Genomic DNA, 20,123 nt, shown 5'->3' with positions numbered 1-20,123 from the left:
ATAAGAAATATTAGAAGGACTCTTGAGATTGTGGTACATACCCACACAAGCACAAAAAATGATTTGACCCTGATTTCCTACCCTCTATTGCAGATTGATTACATGTAACTGTTAAAAACCATACTAGTGCTTTTTAATAAAGCAATCTAAGATTAGCATCTCTTTTCAGTGTTGTTCTGGTGCCAGTATAAAGTTTCACTGCATTTTTTTTGCATTCCTGAAGTATTACTTGGAGTGGTCCTTACCCGACTGCCATAAGACTTTTCCTATGAGTAAGAAATATTTGAATCTGTGTAGATTATTGAGCTAAAAAGATGAATATTAGTAAATTAGTTCTCTCACTTGATAGGGCAAGAAAAAGAAATTCCAAACTAATCAGTTTCATAAAATGTCTTCTGTTGGGTAAATATGCTTATCCACGATCATCCAACAAAGAAAAAAATTGTAGAATGTCCTTGCAAGAGTTATTATTTCTAGACAGGTATTGATAAGGTTATGGTGATATGTTTTAATACACATTTCTATTATTAAAGAATCTAATAATAAATTTGGAGAGACCCTAATAGATCAGATTTCTTCCTGAAGGAAACGTTACTTTTGGCTAGATTCTAGGGCCCTGAAGGTAGAGACTGATTATGCTTGCTTCCTCAAGGTTAACATTTTAGAATACCAAATCATGTAGATTTAAACTTTTTTTTAATTGGCAATTTAGGATTATTTAGTGATTTTTATTAATTCAGACGTGCAGCCCTTATGAGAAGCTGATCCCACATTGTGGAGCTACTATCTGACACGCTCCTGTCTGCTTTCTGCTGGATCTCACAAACTCCTGTCCCTTTCCAGGCTGGATTGATGTCACCTGGGATGCTGGTGGCTCTAACTCTTACCGTATGGGCGCAGAAGGAAAGTTTGACCTCAAGCTTGCACCAGGGTACGACCCTGATTCAGCGGCATCACCCAAACCTGTTTCATCCACTGTTTCAGGCACAACGCAGTCATGGAGCAGCTTGGTGAAAAACAACTGTCCAGACAAGACGACTGCTGCTGCAGGCTCATCAAGTAGAAAAGGAAGCAGCAGTTCTGTGTGTAGCGTGGCCAGTAGCAGCGACATCAGCTTGGGTTCGACCAAAATGGAACGGAGATCAGAAAGTGTAATGGAGCAAAATATAGTTTCAGGCACTGACGTCCATGAACCAATTGTTGTTCTGTCTTCTGCTGATAGTGTGCCTCAGGCTGAAGTAGGGTCATCTTCCAGTGCGAGCACCAGCACCTTAACAGCGGACATGGGAAATGAAAACGCAGAGAGGAAGTTAGGTCCCGATAACTCAATACGTACTCCTGGGGAGTCCAGTGCTATATCCATGGGGATTGTTAGCGTAAGCTCTCCAGATGTGAGTTCGGTCTCTGAACTGACTAATAAAGAAGCAGCTTCCCAACGACCTCTAAGCTCTTCAGCAAGTAACAGACTCTCAGTCAGCTCTTTGTTGGCTGCTGGGGCTCCAATGAGCTCCAGTGCAAGTGTTCCTAACTTATCATCTCGAGAAACTTCCAGCCTGGAGTCATTTGTACGAAGAGTGGCAAACATAGCGCGTACCAATGCCACAAACAACATGAATTTAAGCCGAAGTAGTAGTGATAACAATACTAATACTTTGGGAAGAAATGTGATGAGTACTGCAAGTAAGTAAGCTATGTTTATTTTCAGTTGAAGCTTTTATTGTTTCTCTGGCTTTCGTTAGATTTAAACAAGTTTAGATTCTGTTGGCCTGATAGAGAAATGAACTTAGGGCAGCCTTGATCTTGTGTGTACCTGTAGAACTTGCAAAGAGCTTCCAGAGTTCACGTCAGCTGGAAAATGTGACCTTGCCCTGTGATGTCAGGTTACACTGTGATAGCCAGCAGTGGAAAACAATTTGAATTTGATGGTGATTGCACATTGATATAAAAAGAATCGAGAAGCTGGAAGACCAGCAACAGTAGCTAACATGGGATACTGTTGATTTCTGATCAGTGTAGGTTTTACATACTCACCTTGTATCTGTCTACTTGTGGTATTTTTTCGTTTTTCTCAGGAAAGGCAATTTATGCATATTGTATAATGATCTGGATTTAGGAACTGAGAACACAGTAGGAAGAAGTGTAGTGTGATGAAATTTTAGTAGATTCCTTCATTCTATCAGGCTGAATAACAATGTATTCTAGTACTGTGTGTGTTTTCTAAAGATGGTATGGTCATTAAGGCCTAAATTCAGTGAACTGCTCAGGCATATTAAGCATGAGGAAGCTTGTAGTTAACAGTTAAATGGCTTTTATGTTCATGTTGTAACATTTGTACATTCTCAAATTATATGTAGGATGAAAGTATTAGCAGGTAAGCTGTAAACCTGGTTTTGAATTCACTTCACCCCTCTGAATTTTCAGCATGCACCCATCTGAGCTGTTGCTCAGCCAGCCTTTTTAAGTATGTTATTCAGTGATGGTGATAGGTTTTTAACTGAAGAGCTGCGTTTCATGATGCAAACAAGATTAGAAGTAGTAAAATTACCCAACCCAGAAAGCACTTAGTTTCTTGTTAAGCTTTTGTGCTTTTCTAGAACTTTGCTTCCTTATTTAAAAATGTGGTGTTTGCTTTGTGTATTTCTAAGTTCAATAGTGAATGTTTCCTTTTTTGTTGGGGAGGTTTTTGAATGTAGTCTTCCATTCATATTGTGCCATGGAGAGTGGGCTTTTGCAGCCTGCATTAAAAATGTAAATAAGATATTTAAGGGAAGATTTTCAGTAATTGATCCCCGTTTAGGCAGATAGTCAATGCCTCTGGTTCTGAAGTAGTTTGTGCTGGGGAGAGAAAGAGAGCACATTTGAAAAACATGATAAGATAATTCAACAGCACATTTAACAGATTTCATGAATGTTTGTTATGTCATAGTGCTAAAGTTGAAAATAAGGATGTGGCAAATGAAAAATTGGTATAAATTTTAAAATATATTCACACTTCAAAAGTATCCCTTAAGTAGTATTGACTTTGTTTGATATGTTTTATACAAATAGGAACTGTAAATGGGAGCTTCTACCTTAAATCAGAGACTAAATTTGAGCAATCTCACTGAACTGTTTTTTGTTTGTTTGCTTTTTTCCATTTTTTTTTAGAGCTGTCTAGTTTTTTTTAAAAACCAAAAACCAGCACAAAACTGATCCAAACACATACAAAACCAAAACCCAAATCAATAAAACCCCTCAAAAGTCAAGTCTGAAATCATAATTACTGATGTAAGTCTTTCTGGACTTGCTCTAGTGGTTGCATTTAAAAACATCAGTATTTGCTAGGTGCAGCTAAGTGATGTCTTGGTAGCTAATTTCAATTTGTTCCTGAATTCAGAGCAACTAAGATGCTGACACTTCATGACTTTTTCTGTTTATTAAAACAGTTAAGAGTTTACTGTTATTAGTTAGAAGTAGATAGAAGGTATGAATACTGATCAACTTATTTTTGAGTGCTTAAGCAACAAAAGAAAACCCTTTTGTTTTGTTCATCATAGAGATGAGCGTAAGCTTATTAACAAACCTGCATTTAAATTTTAGTCTCTACCTTCCTATGCATAGAAGTAACTTCAAGCACTGTACACGCTCAGGTCACTTTTGGTGAGCTTGGTATTGTTTTTTTTAATATTGTCATTTACAAAATTGCTACAGTTACTTTCCCCCCCTTCCCAGGAAGATAAATTTCTGACAAACAGCAAAAATAGAAACACTAACATTTATTTTTCTCAAAAAGCTAACAAATGCACATAATGGAAGAATCTTTGTTGCATTGCATCTTCCTTCAAGGGTAGTAATCTTAGCACACTTTGATAATAATAATCTAAAATTGAGAATATAGATTACTATGTTTTTTAAGGAGGCAGTGCCTCACTTTACATAAGCAGCAATAATAAAAATGTTTCCTTTAAAACTGCACAAGTTGTATTTGATGAATTTTAGAAAAAGTAGAATGAAAAACATAGGGGTTTAATTTAAGTAGAGGAGACTTCTCAATTTTACCCATGCAAACACGGTTATTTTCCTGTGTTTGAAGATAAGCATGTGAGGATGTAAATGTGTAGTTGCACATTGGTATAACTTTATACTTAGTTGGTACACTACGTGAAATTCTCTTGAGCTTGCAGTGAGTTCAGTCTTGTTAACGTTGTTAACCAAAACGCATTTTCTGTGTTATTTAAATATGCAGTAAGGTAACGTTTTAGTTGTTGCTTGCTTACTCTGAGAAATAATTGTATCGGTCATCTAGCATAAGTAAGGTGTTAAGTCATGTGTTTTGTAGAAATGCTGGCTCAGGCTTGTTGCTCATCATGAGTATATGTGCAAGTAGCTATGTGAAAGTTAACAAGTCAGAGCTGCTTAAACAACTGTAGAAAAATACACTAAAATCAGAAGTTTCACATTTGTCTAATTATGTTCTCAGTTCATTTATATGTAGTTAAACCTATTTTTCTGTATAAATTTAATTATATTGATGTTAGATGTAAATTATGTTTTAGACTTAAAGAGACTTTGCAGTGGATTGACAGATATCAGAAATACGTTGAAAATGGAATTAAATTTCAGATTTACAGTGGGATTTGGGGATTTATTTATTTTACTTGTTTTAAATGTACGTAAGAGAAAAAGCTCAGAAGTGAGCATCTGAACTGGGAAGCCCTTCCCCTTTAGTCTGTTATTCTTTATTGTAAAATAACACATCTGATAATTTTTCAACCTCAAATATATTTTTCAACACAGGAGTCATGCATGTAAATTGTACTCTTCAAGTCATCAAATCATTTATTTTATCTTACCGTATCTTTATAGCTTCTCCTCTTATGGGTGCCCAAAGTTTTCCTAATCTGACTACAACTGGTACCACATCAACAGTGACCATGTCTACATCCAGTGTTACTAGCAGCAGCAATGTAGCTACAGCAACTACAGTTTTATCTGTTGGTCAGTCGCTTAGTAATACTCTAACTACTAGCCTAACATCAACATCTAGTGAGAGCGATACAGGTCAGGAGGCAGAATATTCTTTATATGGTAAGTTTCATTTTTAAATGAACATAAGCAGATTTCCCATAAATTATTTTTCCTTTTCTCCCATTGTTATGATTCTCTCCTGTAGTAGTTTATTTGTTTAAGACTATTTAAAAGTTGAGCTGTTCATACGCTAGTAGTTCTGTAAGGCAACAAGTAAAATAATGGTAACATAGTAGTATTTTTATTTTCAGCAGTTTCTGTCACAAGTTGTTATTCTTTGTGGTATAGTTTATGTAGGCATTTGATCTTTTCTGTAAGCAAATAGGTTTAGTATCTAACATAGATTTTAATTGGAGGTTCATAAGCAAACTAAGTGGTATGTCTCGTGGTGTTATAGGCATGGTACATGCTCAGTCTGAGGTACCGTGTATTACTCTGTGATTGAAAAGCAGACACCATTAGGGTTGTTATACACTCAAAATTAGTACATGAGCTTCCAGGTATCTCAATACTATAACAGTAATTGCAAACAATTGGATAAAAACCAAAGAAATAAAAATTACACAAAGACTAGAATTACCCAATTTTCAGGAAAAAGATCTATAATTTTGTTAATGATATGCTAGAAACAGACATCAGGAGAGAAGTTATTTGCAGGATATAGTTAATGTGATAGAAGGTTTAGTTAACTAGATTTATAACAGCTACGAATCAAATTGATGAAATGAAACTGGGCTATGTAGGAGAAAATATTTCTAATATGCAGTTTATTGGATTTTGAGATTTTCTTGAAAGAGAGGATACTTGTTTAAAATTTGATTGTCTATTGAAATGACTTGAAAAATATCTGGTAATTTCAATGGACATTGGAACTGAGCTGCTTGGAGGCAATATCTGCATATGCCATAACCCTGTATTCTTTTAAGTGTCTCATTTTGATATTTTGGTTGGGTGAAAAATCTTAAAATATATCATATTTTATATTATATTTGCTCAAACAACTGAGCAAATAGCACTACCTTAAAGTTTCTGTTGAGATGTTGGGAACAACTGAATGGGTGTTTAGGTGGTATAGATAGCTTATATATGTCCAGAAAAAAAAAATGCAAGTTCAAAGATTCATCCCAGTCTGGGTTGCTGTGAACTTTTCTGATTTTGGTGGGTTGGCTTTTAAGTCTTAGTAGTAGGTGGATGAGATTGAATTTTGTATCTGTCTTCAGCTTCTTGTTACAGAAATTAATTGGCAATAGGTTCATTTAAAATATCACTCATGTTTAGTTTAATTGTCCTTTACATTGTAATTTGAGGTCTAAGCCACACATGGAAATTACATCATTAACCTGTTTTTAAAATTAATTAGACATAGAATGAGAGAATATACATTTGTGTACCTTTTTTTGAGATCTTTTGTAATTTAGAATAAGTGTAATTATAAAATGTGTGATATAAGCAAATGAGAAACTGATCACTTGCTGATCACGCTTAATTATACAAATGTTCACTACTTCTTTTGTTAGTTATGCTATTGACTAGACCCCTGGACTTTTGTCAGATGTATGCTTTTATCACAGCTTTTAAATCTTATTATTCCATAAGCAATATTTTACTTTTCTCATTTTCTCGTTTAAGTGAGATTTGTTTTTTACACTGTTCCAAATATTCCTGTTCTGTAATTATCAAAATTTTGCTTTAAAAGTTATAATTGACTTATGTTCTGTATGTAAATGTATATATGTATTATAGATTTTCTTGATAGCTGCCGAGCTAGTACTCTGTTGGCAGAGTTAGATGATGATGAGGATCTACCTGAACCAGATGAAGAAGATGATGAAAATGAAGATGATAACCAAGAAGATCAAGAATATGAGGAAGTTATGGTACGGCATAGTTAGCATGGATGGTACCTTAGTTGACTAACAGATGCATTACAAGTCCACAGATTTTTTTTGTCAATATGAAGTCCTAGCTGTTATCTTTCTATTAATTAAAAGCTATGTATTCAGATTTTGGACTACTAGTTTAGAGTACTTGTCCATTGAAAATGGACTTGTCTAAATGAAATGCCAAAGTTAGTCATATTCTACTTTTCAAGACAAAACCCAGCCCGTTAGCCCATGAGGGTCTTGCTTACATTATCCTGAGTCCTGACTTTTTATTTGATTCTTATTTAGTGGTGTGGATAAGGCTTGGTCTTCTACCACCACTGAAGTGATCAGAATGGATATTGCAATAACTAAGAGGAAAAATACCAGACTTCACTCCTGATAATGTTTATTACATAAATGTAAATACTGTTTCATACAATAATAGAAACTTTCTCTTGTAATTAATATGCAATCTTTTAGTTTGAAACAAAGTATTTATCATTTTAACCTCCTGGGATCATGCTTTTAATAGAAACTCAAGTACATTACTAAATATTTCATTATTTCACCTTGTGCGTAAAGATACAAAGTTAGGAATGGAAAAGCCAGTACTGCTTCAGTGGATCTACAATGCAAACAACCTTGGTTTTTAGACTGTAGATCCCTTTTCAGAAATTATGAAGTGGAGTTACTGCTGTTGTTTATGGGAAGAAGCAAAAATAGCTAAATTATTCTTTGCTTAAGATTACACAGCAAGAATCAGATCTGGAAAAGAAAATGTTCTTTCTTGGTTTCCAGCCCTGTTCCCTCTGATGTACTATGTAGTTCTCCTCAATGAGGAGTGACCAGATTGAAAGCTGCTGTATTCCCAGACTTCTAAAATTTTGATCAATTGATTCTCTGTAACAGAATCTTAAAAACAACTACTGCTTTTTAGGAAGAAGAGGAGTATGAAACCAAAGGAGGCCGTAGAAGAACATGGGATGATGATTATGTGTTGAAACGGCAGTTTTCTGCTCTGGTTCCTGCTTTTGACCCAAGACCTGGTCGTACTAATGTTCAACAGACAACTGACCTAGAAATCCCTCCACCAGGTATAATGACAAGACTTTTGTCAGCTTGATCTCGATGTAGACTTTCTGTTAAGGGCCCATTGGTATCTGGGGATTCTATCACTGTTAACCAGTACAGCCTGCTTTTGTGGTTGTGTGACTTTTCTCTCTTTGAAAGAGAGTTTAATCTGCCTCTGCAGGTCCAAGCATTATTTAGGGAAAAGTAAAATAAGTACTGTGTGAAATAAGCATACTCGTGAATTTAACTTGGATTAGTGATATCTCTGGCTATGTCTCATTCCACCTGCAGGGAATAGTCTGTGTGTTGAGCTACCCAGAGCAGATTTGATTAGAGAGAGCTTGTTGAAGCAGTCCAAAGCAGAGGCAAGGGGAAAGCCAATATGGTTACTGAGCAGTCTGTATGACCAGCATCTTGCATTCTTGCTTAGCAGCATGAGTGTAGTCAGTGTTCATTACAGAAAGGAGTATGTATATTTAGCCTATGTGGAAACAGGCCCCTGTTGATTTTGGTGAACTGAAAAGAGCCCATACAACAAGAGGATACTTTGTATAAGAAGAATGGATGTGCTGTGAAAGTATTAAAGGAGATGTTATCAGACGTAAGGATCAGTAGGGATTTCAGAAATTGCTGTTAGCTTTTCTCACACAAACAAGTGCAGCAGTTAGAGCCCGTAGATACAGTTCATAATTACAACTCAGTATCATCTTTTTGATTTGCATGCAAAATATCTTCACGCTTCTTTATTGAGCCACTTTATTAATGTTTAAGCCAATTTTCATGTGTTACTTGTTTTGTGTTAACAGTTTCTCAAATGTTATTTCACATGCAGGTACACCTCATTCAGAGCTCTTGGAAGAGGTTGAGTGCATGCCTTCGCCACGTTTAGCACTTACCTTGAAAGTTTCAGGTCTGGGAACAACTCGAGAAGTAGAACTGCCCCTAACAAACTTTCGATCTACCATCTTTTACTATGTACAGAAATTGTTGCAGCTCTCCTGTAATGGCAGTGTGAAATCTGACAAACTTAGACGTATTTGGGAGCCAACGTACACGTAAGCTCATAAGCTTGTTATTCTGTGTAGAGAACACTGTGACCAGTTAGGAAATGGTTGTGAAACAATGTTAATTATTTCTTCCTCTTCTATAGGAAACAATGCTGAAATTAGTTTTTCTTGCATTTATGTCAGGACATTCTTACTGGTTATAAAGCTAGTGCTGTGACCACAAAACAAGAACAGCTATAACATCCATTGCTCAACTGTGACTTGTTAACAGCATTTCAAAAGTTCAAGCAGTTGACCAAGGGAGCAGAATTTGGTCTGGTTGGGGATCTGCTTGGAATAATCCTACACGGATATATAATCCTAGAGAGAAGAGAGATCTGGGAAAGAGGATTAATTTTTCAAGGATCACTTCCTTTAGACTCAAGAACAATCCATCCCAATGTGTAGGAAGTAAGGCAGAGGCAGTAGGATATCTGCATGAATGAACAAGAAACTGCCAACAGAACTCAAAACACAAAGAGAAAACATGAGGTGGAAGAAGGGTCAAGCTTCTCAGGAGAAATGTTAAGAGACCTTGTCCTAGTGTGAAGATACAGGATTAGGAAAACCACAGCGTGTCAGGAGTTGAATCTGGTGAAGGATGTGAAGGGCAAAAGGTCAGGGAACATTTAAAGAAACGGGATGTCCAACTCCATGAGGTTCAATGGGATGCACCCACAGGAGCTGGCCACTCTTACCTTTGAACAGTCACAGGGACTTGGAGACATTTCTGAGGACTGGAGGAAATTGTTACGTGAGATTATTGTGCTGCCATTCTGAGACATTTCACAAGGCTATAGAAATGGGGAAACAGGTATGTTGTGAAGTTACACAAAGGGAAATGCAAAGGCTAGCAGCTGCAGAAAAATAACTGTGTGTGCCTGTGCAGGTTATGGGCCAGATGGCTGGCAAGCAGTTTAGTGAAAAGGCCCTGAGGGTCCTGGTGGATGTAAAGTTGAAGGTGAGTCAGCAGATGAACCCTGGCAGAACAGATAGCAGCATCCTGGGCTGCTCTAGGCAGGCTGAAGGAAGGGAGCTTCCACTGCTACCCAGTAGTGGCAAGACGTGTCTGGTGCTGTGTCCAGTTCAGGACTGCTCAGTAGAAGAGAACGTGGACACTGGAGTCTAGCAAAGGGTTCGAGGGTTATTGAAGGGCTTAGATAGAGCATCTGTCATACAGAGGGAGTCGGAGAGATCTGGGACTTTCAAGCGTGTAGAAAAAAATGCTTGCGGGATCTTGTGCGTATGAATACCTGGTGGGAGAATGTAGGGAAGAAAGAGCATAGGCTCTTCTTTATTGTGACAAGACAAAGGACAAACTTAAGTGCTCAAACTGAAAAACAAGAAATGCCATGTAGACATAACATTTGAGCAAGGTTATTGGACTAGGTCTCCAGAGGTCCCTTCCTACCTCAACTCTTCTCTGTACCCTAATTGGACCTTGCTAGCTCTAAAGTAATAGACAGAAATTGTAAGACTATATGATGGTATGTACTTACCGCTTACTACAACGTAACCTCTGTCATACCAGAAAACTAAGCAGGACAAGAACTGTGATGAAGTGATTGGAGTTTTTTTAGCTTTGTATTTCAGACTTTGTATGTTGCACCTGTTCTCTGAGTTGCCTTTTGTCAAAAATCGTGTCATTTAACAAAACTGTTTCTAGTTAGAAAGCATGAGAAATATTTTAAGTTAATACAGAGCAAACTACTATAGGACTTCAAAATTTCAAGGAGTTGGTGCATGTATAGTGAGGAACATAAAGTTATTTTGGGAAATTTGCACAATGAAGGTTGATTACTTGAACCTCACTTAAGGAAAAATGATTAGTTTTCAAGATAAATATTGACATAATGAAAATTAAATGTGAGTTCAATAACTTTGCTGCATCACGGTATCCCAGAGCAGCTGCTATTGCTGTTTAATGTCATGTTATCTAAATGTCATTGTTGTCTAACAAGTTGATGTATAACATACTCAGTCCCACATCCTCCAAATTCTAAAATATTATTCATTGTTTCGGTATTTAGAATCATGTACAGAGAAATGAAGGAGTCTGATAAAGAGAAGGAAAGTGGAAAAATGGTAAGATTTCTTTCTGTGCCTCTGTGTTTTTATGGCTATTGAAACAAAAGCAAACCAAATCTGATTGCAATTTTTTAAATGCTACATTAAAAAAACTAACAGTATTCAATTACTTAAAGGATATGAGTCATGAGAACATTTGTAAATGCATGCTCCTTTCAAAAAGACAACATGTAATGCATGTGAAATCTGAAAGACTTTACAATCAGGAAAAACCAACATTTGGTGGTTCCTGTTGTAGGGTTGCTGGTCAGTAGAGCATGTGGAGCAGTACCTTGGCACTGACGAATTACCAAAGAATGACTTGATAACCTACCTGCAGAAGAATGCAGACTCAGCTTTCCTGCGCCACTGGAAATTAACCGGCACTAATAAAAGTATTAGGAAAAACAGAAATTGTTCCCAGCTCATAGCTGCATACAAGGTATATGTCTGCATCCAAACATTTGTGTTACGAATGGCTGTGTGCTTTGTTTTGCAGCTTTAAACACTCTTGTGGAGGAGGCCTGTGACACGGATAGGGAAGTTGAATGTTCACATGCCAACATGAAGTTTAGTTTTTGCTGCTCTCTGTCTTTTTTTCTAAATGTCTTCTGTTAAAAATAGTTGTGTTAATGCATTTGAATCACAATTTGTACCATCCCAAATTGAACTAAAGGCTGAGGTTAATCCCAGTAACCGTTCTGAGTTTTCAAATAATTAACTGAGTGTGCAGTCCTAAAGATGGTAACGCACAGTTTTCATTCTTAACAACTCTTTTCCTACAGGACTTTTGTGAACATGGATCAAAATCTGGATTAAGTCCAGGCACCATTTCTGCTCTTCAGAATTCTGATATCCTTAGTTTGGCAAAGGAACAACCTCAGGCCAAAGCTGGCAGTGGGCAGAACTCCTGTGGTGTAGAAGATGTTCTGCAATTACTTCGTATTTTGTATATAGTTGCCAGTGACCCTTACACAGCACGAACTTCTCAAGAAGGTAAGTTAATTATTTGATAGAGCTTCTTCAATGTTTTAATGAGAATAAAATAAAGAATTTTAAAATTATTATTATTTTCAGAAGGAGATGAGCATCCTCAGTTTAACTTTCCACCAGATGAATTCACAAGCAAAAAAATTACTACAAAGATTCTGCAACAGATTGAGGTATTACGTTAATCTATTATGCACAATGTATATAGGTAATACTGGTTTTAAGAATGTTACACTCTTCCTTACTCTGCCTGAAATTACTAGCTTTTTTTGCCATTTTGAATTTTTGTTTCATGTGATATTTACTTCCTGTCGTGGTTTAGGCCCATCAGGGAACAAAGACCACGATTAGCCTCAAGTACCGAAGAGGCTGAGAATTGCTCGAGGGCAGGGAGGGCTTAATTGCCGCTTAAGGTCCAGGACAAAACAGACCAGGCTACTCGGTTTGGGGAAGAAAACAGAAAATAATTTAATGCAACATCAACTAAAACATACCCCCCAAAAAAAAAAACCAAAACATAACCAAAACGAAACAACACAGAGTAATACACCAATGGAAAGTCCAACCAGCCTTTTTAAGAACACCTTCCCGCCACACCTCCCCTCTTCCCGGGCTCAGAGCCCTGATCTCGAGGTTTTTACCTTGCCCCCCCCTGAACGGTTCGGGGGGGGCAGGCAGTGGAGGTCTCAGTCAGTCTGCTCCCAATAGCTTCTGCCGTCTGTCCCTCCTCAGGACGGGTGAACTCCACACCAGTCCTCCCTGCAAGTCCGTGGGGTAACTCACACACACAGCAGCCCTGCACAGGCTGCTCCGACGTGCACCCATTCCAAAGGCTGCAGCTCCTCTCTGCCTCTCTTGTGGGGCTGCTCTGCGACGTGCAGGCTCTCCAACATGGCCTGGGCCATGGCTGTCTCCCCACACAGTCCCTCGCCCGTCCGGGCTCACTCACATGGAGCTGCTGGTGGCTCTCAGTCCTGCCACGGATCTCCATAGGTTGCAGGGGCACAGCTTGCATTCTCGCCACGGCTTGCAGAGGAGTCTCTGGTCTATTGCTTCTCCTTCCTTCCTCCTTCTCTGGCTGAAGGGTCCGCGTGGTCGCCTCCATCTTGTATCACTCATACACCTCCCCCCTCGCATTTCAAATTCCCGTCCCCTAAATAGTGATGGCAGAGGCGCCAGATTGGCCCAGCCGGGCCGGAGGTGGGTGTGAACCCAGGAGCCGGGGGAGGGTCCGCAAACTCTTTACCGGGTCTTCACTGCAACCCGCTCCCCCTGTTACTAAGCCAAAAGCTGCTCCTTGCTAAACCAGAACACTTCCTTATATTTTGGATGAGTACATCCTGTAAGAACAGACTAGTCTGAGTAAAAACATACCAAGAAAAAAGTTTCAGTAGAATTGTATCTTTTGATTATGAAGAGTATTTTTTTTTTCTACACCAGACATAGATTTTGCAATGTAGTTTATGTACCTCTGCCTGAAGGTACGGTAAAGGCAATTAATTGTGTTAGCATTCACAGATGTTTTGTTGTTCATACATTCCACATAAAGCCTTCAAAAATAGTATTGAGAAAACATTATTGGTACTTCTTCAGAAGAGCTACATTTTCTTTAACAAAAATTTAAAGAAGATTAAGATTCTTGACTGACTTGGCCCTTTTTGTGCTTCCTGAGCGTTTGGGGGTTTTTTGTTACCAGTTAAGTTGCCCTAATGATTTGTTAAGAAAATTAGTTCAGTTTTTCATGCTCTTTTGTAGGCTGCCCTAGCACCCTGAATATCTTTGTAGTAGTAACTTCTGCAGTCTTATTATACTTGTTTTTTAGAAGGGACTATAGTAATATTTCAGATTTCTTTCATGTCTTCTGGTATTGAGGAGGTAGTATCTAAACCAGTTTTGGGCAAAACTCAGAAGTAATTCTCTCAAGGTAACTGTATGCTCAGGTGTCTCCCCACAGTGCTTTGAGCACTGTGTATCCCAGAGATGAACTTACAGCTTTTAGTGTCTTTGTGCCAAAGCACCCTGTGCCCACTCTTGAGTCCTAGAAACTGTGAACTTCTCATTCATAGCATTTAGAGAGAAGGGTTAAAAAAACAAGTGATGAAATATTTAAGTTTATTGAATGACTATATACTTAGTTACAAACTTGGGACAACCAGAGTCTAACATTAGAAGCACTTAGGGTTGGGTTTGTTTTCTTTTTGCCTTAAACTACAGGAACCCTTGGCACTAGCAAGTGGAGCTTTGCCAGACTGGTGTGAACAGCTAACAAGCAAGTGTCCTTTCTTAATTCCATTTGAAACAAGACAGTTGTACTTCACCTGCACAGCATTTGGTGCATCAAGGTAAGGAAAAAAAAAAAAAAAAAAGACTGCTTTCCTTCTTTTTTAAAAAAAGAGGGGTTTTAATTGCTAGTTCACAGAAGGCACTTATCCTAGAGAGACAAATCTTGCTTGCCAAATGTTAAGCTTTTTGGATAGTAGAAAAAAAGGGAAAAAGATTAAAAACTTCAGAAAAACTTTTGGACACTTGAAACATTTCTTGTTCCTTGTGTTAGAGGTTTCTGATGAATGACCTACTTCCTGTTTGATGTTCTTCAGGAAATTCCTTTGAATTCATTTCATTTTTCAAGTTTAGCTGAAGACTTGCTTGTGTTATCCTATTGGGCAGTAATTTGACTGGGTTACAGTTCATTGCATAAAAGAGTAAAAACAAAATAGAAAACGTTTTGAAACTACATGTGAATTAAATGTCTTCTGAAAGTATGCCCAAAATTCACATCTCTTATTTTTGTAGTTTATGGTTTGGTGATTGTTTTGATTCCCTTTTTTCTTTAAATTCACTAGAGTCTTAACAAAAAGATGCCATTTCTGAAGTTAATATTAGCTGCATAATGAAACTGTAACAAAAACAGACATTAAAACATTTAAGGGTATCATCTAAAGTACTTCCTTCCTCAGAGTCTTTAGTATTTGGATTGCAACAGTGATTACCTTGGGAGCATGTGGGCATTCTAAACTTTTGCCAGTTTATTTGGATGTAACGAGTAGGAAGAATTAGATCTTCGTGGGTTTTCTTGGCTGTTCTTTGTTTTGTGAACAGGAAGAAAAGTGTAGACAGTGAGTTGCAAAAGTTAGTTTGGGACAGTGATGGAACAACTCATCCCAGACGCCATCTCAAAGCACATGAAGGAAGTAAGGTTATCAGAGGGACTTAAAACAGATTCACCAAGAGGAAATCTTATTCGACCAATCTGATAGCCTTCTGTGAGTGCATAACTGGCTGGCTAGATGAGGGGAGAGCAGCAAATGTCATCTACCTTGACTTCAGCAAGGCTTTTGACACTGCTTCCCATAACATCCTTATCAAAAAGCTCAGGCAGTGTGGCTTGGATGAGTGGACAGTGAGGTGGATCGAGAGCTGGCTGAATGACAGAGCCCAGAGGGTGGTGATCAATGGCACAGAATCGAGTTGGAGGCCTGTGGCCAGTGGAGTTCTACAGGGATCAGTTCTGGGGCCAGTCTTGTTCAACATCTTCATCAACGACCTGGCTGAGGGGACAGAGTGTACCCTCAGCAAGTTGGCTGATGACACCAAACTGGGAGGACTGGCTGATTCCCCAGAGGCTGTGCTGCCATTCAGCGGGATCTTGACTGGCTCGAGAATTGGTCAGAGAGGAACCTCATGATGTTCAACAAGGACAAGTGCAGAGTCCTGCATCTGGGAAAGAACCTCATGCACCAGTACTGGCTGAGGGTTGACCTGCTGGAGAGCAGCTCTGCAGAAAGAGACCTGGTTGATAACACACTAACCATGAGCCAGCAATGTGCCCTTGTGGCTAAGAAGGCCAATGGCATCCTGGGATGCATCAAGAAGAGTGTGGCCAGCAGGTCGAGGGAGGTTCTGCTCCCCCTTTCTACTCTGCCCTGGTGAGGCCTCATCTGGAGTCCTGTGTCTAGTTCTGGGCTCCCCAGCTCAAGAGAGACAGGGAACTTATGGAGAAAGTCCAGTGCAAGGCCACCAAGATGATGAGGGGGCTGGAGGGAACTGGGGCTGTTCAGCCTGTAGAAGAGACTGAGGGGGGACCTCATTAATACGAGTACTTAAAAAGTGTATTTCAAGAGGAAGAGTCAACACTTTTCTGTAGTGTCCAGTGAGCTTTATAGAGATAACTCGTTGCTGTATAGATGACAACACATACAAGAATTTTGAATTTTGACTTAATGTAAATACTGCTGTTAGGTGGCTGTTCTTCCTTCTCTGATATGGGTCTACCTGTGTATGACTGCACTTGGCTCTGTGTTTCTTTAAGAAGTGTGTAAGTAAATCTTGCTGTAAAATGTGGTCAGTGTCAATAGGGTGATGTGCAGCTGCCTTGATATATATCATGGAAGTTGTAGTAAGTGTCTGTAAACAGTTTTGAGTGTCTGTGATTAGAAAGTACTACAGTGAAAGCTGCCCTCTGTTCGTTCTGCTATAATTTGAAAAGTAGAGTAATTCAGATGAAGGATTATGTGTTTTCATTGGTGCTGTCTGTTACATCAGAAGTTATAGCCGACTCTTCATAGTAATGAAAATTATGTAGTGTTCCAAACTTACAAAATCTACAGCAGGCCATATCCTAGGGTATTTTGAAAACTTCTGAGAAATACTTTTGTCTGTAATTTTTAGAAGGAGGTAATTAATACCTAACAAGGTTGCTTTTTCTTAGTGGCTATTTTCCAGTTTTTGTGCTGGTAGACGCCAAGGTTTTTAAACATCTGTTTTGGTGTTTGTTTCCAGAGCAATTGTATGGCTACAGAACAGACGTGAAGCCACTGTGGAGCGGACAAGGACCACAAGCACAGTGAGACGTGATGATCCAGGAGAATTCAGAGTTGGACGCCTCAAACATGAAAGGGTGAAAGTTCCGCGAGGTGAATCCTTGATGGAGTGGGCAGAAAATGTCATGCAGATTCATGCAGACAGAAAATCTGTTCTAGAGGTAAAGCATATCTGCCTGGCAAAGCGAGGTTAGATAGCTGTTTTTATGTACTGTGTGGGATATTGACGATCCCATTCAATAACTGACACTGAATGTTTCACCGGGATTTTTTATTATTATTATTAATGTTCCTTGTGTTTTTCCAGGTTGAGTTTTTAGGGGAGGAAGGAACAGGCCTAGGTCCTACCTTGGAATTTTATGCATTGGTGGCAGCAGAATTTCAGAGGACAGATCTGGGAGCTTGGCTTTGTGATGACGATTTTCCAGATGATGAGTCTCGTCAGGTATATTTCAGTTTGCATTTTTAACTGAGTACTTCTGGAAAAGAAAAATGAGCTGGACTTAGGGAAGAACACATCATCAGTGAGCAGCCATTCATCCTGATCAAGAATGACCACTTGTCTCCACAGCTTAATTTCTTACCTGTGCTCTTAACAGAGAAGTAGAGTGTAAGAAGTTAATCAGCACAGTTACATATAACTGTATTCACCCTTAACAATGACAATGTGTTTTGTATGTCTCTTAAATCAGGTTGATATCGGTGGTGGATTGAAACCCCCTGGCTACTATGTCCAGAGATCATGTGGACTCTTCACAGCACCATTCCCACAAGATAGTGATGAACTTGAAAGAATAACCAAACTCTTTCATTTCCTTGGAATCTTTTTGGCTAAATGCATTCAGGACAATAGACTTGTGGATTTACCTGTTTCTAAGCCTTTTTTTAAACTCATGTGTATGGGGGATATTAAAAGTAACATGAGTAAGTTGATATATGAATCACGAGGTGACAGAGACTTGCACTGCACTGAAAGTCAGTCGGAGGCTTCTACAGAAGAAGGGCATGATTCCCTGTCAGTAGGAAGTCTGGAAGAGGACTCTAAATCAGAATTTATTCTTGATCCACCAAAACCTAAGCCTCCTGCATGGTTTAATGGAATTTTAACATGGGAAGACTTTGAGTTAGTAAATCCACATAGAGCTAGGTTTCTAAAAGAAATCAAGGACCTTGCAATTAAAAGGCGTCAAATTTTAAGCAACAAAAGTCTGTCAGAAGATGAGAAGAACACAAAACTACAGGAATTAATGCTCAAGAATCCATCAGGTTCGGGGCCTCCGCTTAGCATAGAGGATTTGGGGTAAGAGTTTTCATGGTTTTTTAATAAACATGCAAACAGTATTGTTTTAGAGACAAATGTCAACACGTGTAATTTAAAATGAAGATTTCTTAATTTTAAGTAAATAATTGCAAAGGGGGATTGTTAGAGTTGCAGCAATATCCAGTTTGCCATCTGCAGCTATATTCTTCTGCCATAGTTGGAGGGTTTTCTCTTCTCGGTTCCTCAGTTTTCTGATGTTTAAACTTAAATGTGTCTGCACTGCTGTGCCATATGACTCTAAAAACACACAAAACTTGTAGTGACCTTGAGAAAAGTGTGAATTGGGGGTGGGGGGAGGTGTTTGCCATGATAATTATTGAAATTTATCACGTTTTTTGAGAGGTTTTAAAGAGGACAGATAGAAATCTCAGCTTGTTTTAATAGACATGCGGTGCAGTATTTCAATCCATGTTAAAACAGAACAAGTGCTCACTTAGAGCAAATGTTAGACACGAAAGTGCTCCTACCTGTGTAAAACTTGTGTCAGGATATCATCTTTTGTACTTTTAATTCTGAGGAAACAATAGTAGCTTTCCTACCATTAATATTATGGGCCATCTGTTCAAATGATCTTGTGCCCCAGGGATTGCGTAGTCAGGGTTCCGTAGTTGCTCGTGGCCTTGTGGATTTCGGCATGGCTTATTGGAGAGAGAAGGCCAGTACCACCATTGAAGGGCCTCCGTGTTTAATATGTTAAGTGCCTCTGTAACTGTTAGTGCTGGAAAGTGTTGTAAAGGGTTTTTTGAGGTTGTGAACTGAATTAAACGGTTTGATTAGTTTTGAAACTGGTAAAGGTAACTGGAATTTTCAACGGTTGTCAAATCCAAATAAATAGTAGGTGAGTACCTGCATTTGTATAGCATAGATCTGAAGGATATATTATCTGTGTAGTCCATTACTAATTGTAGTTCTCTACTGTGGTGCTGCTATTCATTTACATGCAAAACGATCCACAAACGGGTTTGAATTCCGGTGAGATACTTTCCAGTGTGGGGTGCAGCTGATAAATCTGGTGTATATGTAAAAGCAGTAGCAGATTTATTTGCCATTAATCTCTATCTTTGTGTTTTGAAGTCTAAATTTTCAGTTTTGCCCTTCGTCCAAAGTGTATGGGTTTACAGCTGTGGATCTGAAGCCAGGTGGTGAAGATGAGGTAAGGAAACAACCTATTTCTACAGATTAAACACTAGTTACATTTGTACTGTACCAGCAGTAACTGATGCAAAGTGAATTCTCACTGTGTTTATCTATTGTCTTTCAGACTGTAACAATGGATAATGCAGAGGAATATGTAGATCTCATGTTTGACTTCTGTATGCATACTGGTATACAGAAACAGATGGAGGCATTCAGAGGTAATTTTAATTATGGCAGAATATGTATAAGCAGATAGGTGGCCTAATTGGTGTTCAGGGTATGCTTCCTTAAAGTGGTGGCATAGAGTGGCTTTCAAAAACATAACTATTGCATTCCTAATTTAAAAGTTAAGATACTAATTTTTTAACACCTTTGTTATGCTATTTTTAATCTTGAAGAGTTTCTGTTTACCTTAATTAAGAAACTGTTGATTGATTCTGGTTTGATTAAAATACAACTGAAATGCTTACATGATTTTATAAACATACTTTTGACTTACTACTGCATCTTGTGTGAATTAAAGATGGCTTCAATAGAGTCTTTCCAATGGAGAAACTGAGTTCCTTCAGCCATGAAGAAGTTCAGATGATTCTTTGTGGAAATCAGTCACCTTCTTGGGCAGCTGAAGATATCATCAATTACACTGAACCTAAACTGGGATATACACGAGATAGGTACTTATATTATGAAGAGTTTTAAAGTACTAGCTAAAATATTTAAGTGAAAAAATGCCCAGAATGTTCATTAGATGAAGGTACCAAATTAGATGGGATTGCTGGTCACTGAAGAGCGAATGATA

At 38.4% G+C, this 20,123-nt stretch overlaps 1 protein-coding gene across 12 annotated transcripts in view; it reads left to right on the top strand.

Annotated features, from left to right (window-relative positions):
- HECTD1 (HECT domain E3 ubiquitin protein ligase 1) overlaps nt 1–20,123 on the top strand; it is a 65,658-nt gene that overhangs the window by 42,923 nt on the left and 2,612 nt on the right. For 7 of the 12 annotated variants that reach the window (XM_061997578.1, XM_061997577.1, XM_061997576.1 and 4 more), the window contains exons 25-40: nt 844–1,680; nt 4,846–5,067; nt 6,751–6,884; nt 7,810–7,966; nt 8,776–8,998; nt 11,020–11,074; nt 11,316–11,498; nt 11,842–12,052; nt 12,134–12,219; nt 14,261–14,388; nt 16,826–17,027; nt 17,174–17,311; nt 17,559–18,166; nt 19,262–19,340; nt 19,449–19,542; nt 19,848–19,998. In XM_061997578.1, the coding sequence (XP_061853562.1) occupies nt 844–1,680; nt 4,846–5,067; nt 6,751–6,884; nt 7,810–7,966; nt 8,776–8,998; nt 11,020–11,074; nt 11,316–11,498; nt 11,842–12,052; nt 12,134–12,219; nt 14,261–14,388; nt 16,826–17,027; nt 17,174–17,311; nt 17,559–18,166; nt 19,262–19,340; nt 19,449–19,542; nt 19,848–19,998 (3,508 nt within the window). The remainder of the gene's footprint in view (nt 1–843; nt 1,681–4,845; nt 5,068–6,750; nt 6,885–7,809; nt 7,967–8,775; nt 8,999–11,019; nt 11,075–11,315; nt 11,499–11,841; nt 12,053–12,133; nt 12,220–14,260; nt 14,389–16,825; nt 17,028–17,173; nt 17,312–17,558; nt 18,167–19,261; nt 19,341–19,448; nt 19,543–19,847; nt 19,999–20,123) is intronic. The other 5 variants (XM_061997581.1, XM_061997580.1, XM_061997579.1 and 2 more) reach the window with 3 other exon arrangements.

Source organism: Colius striatus, chromosome 6 (assembly GCF_028858725.1).
Source record: "Colius striatus isolate bColStr4 chromosome 6, bColStr4.1.hap1, whole genome shotgun sequence".
Lineage (NCBI taxonomy): Eukaryota > Metazoa > Chordata > Aves > Coliiformes > Coliidae > Colius > Colius striatus.
This window is presented reverse-complemented; position numbering and strand designations above follow the sequence as displayed.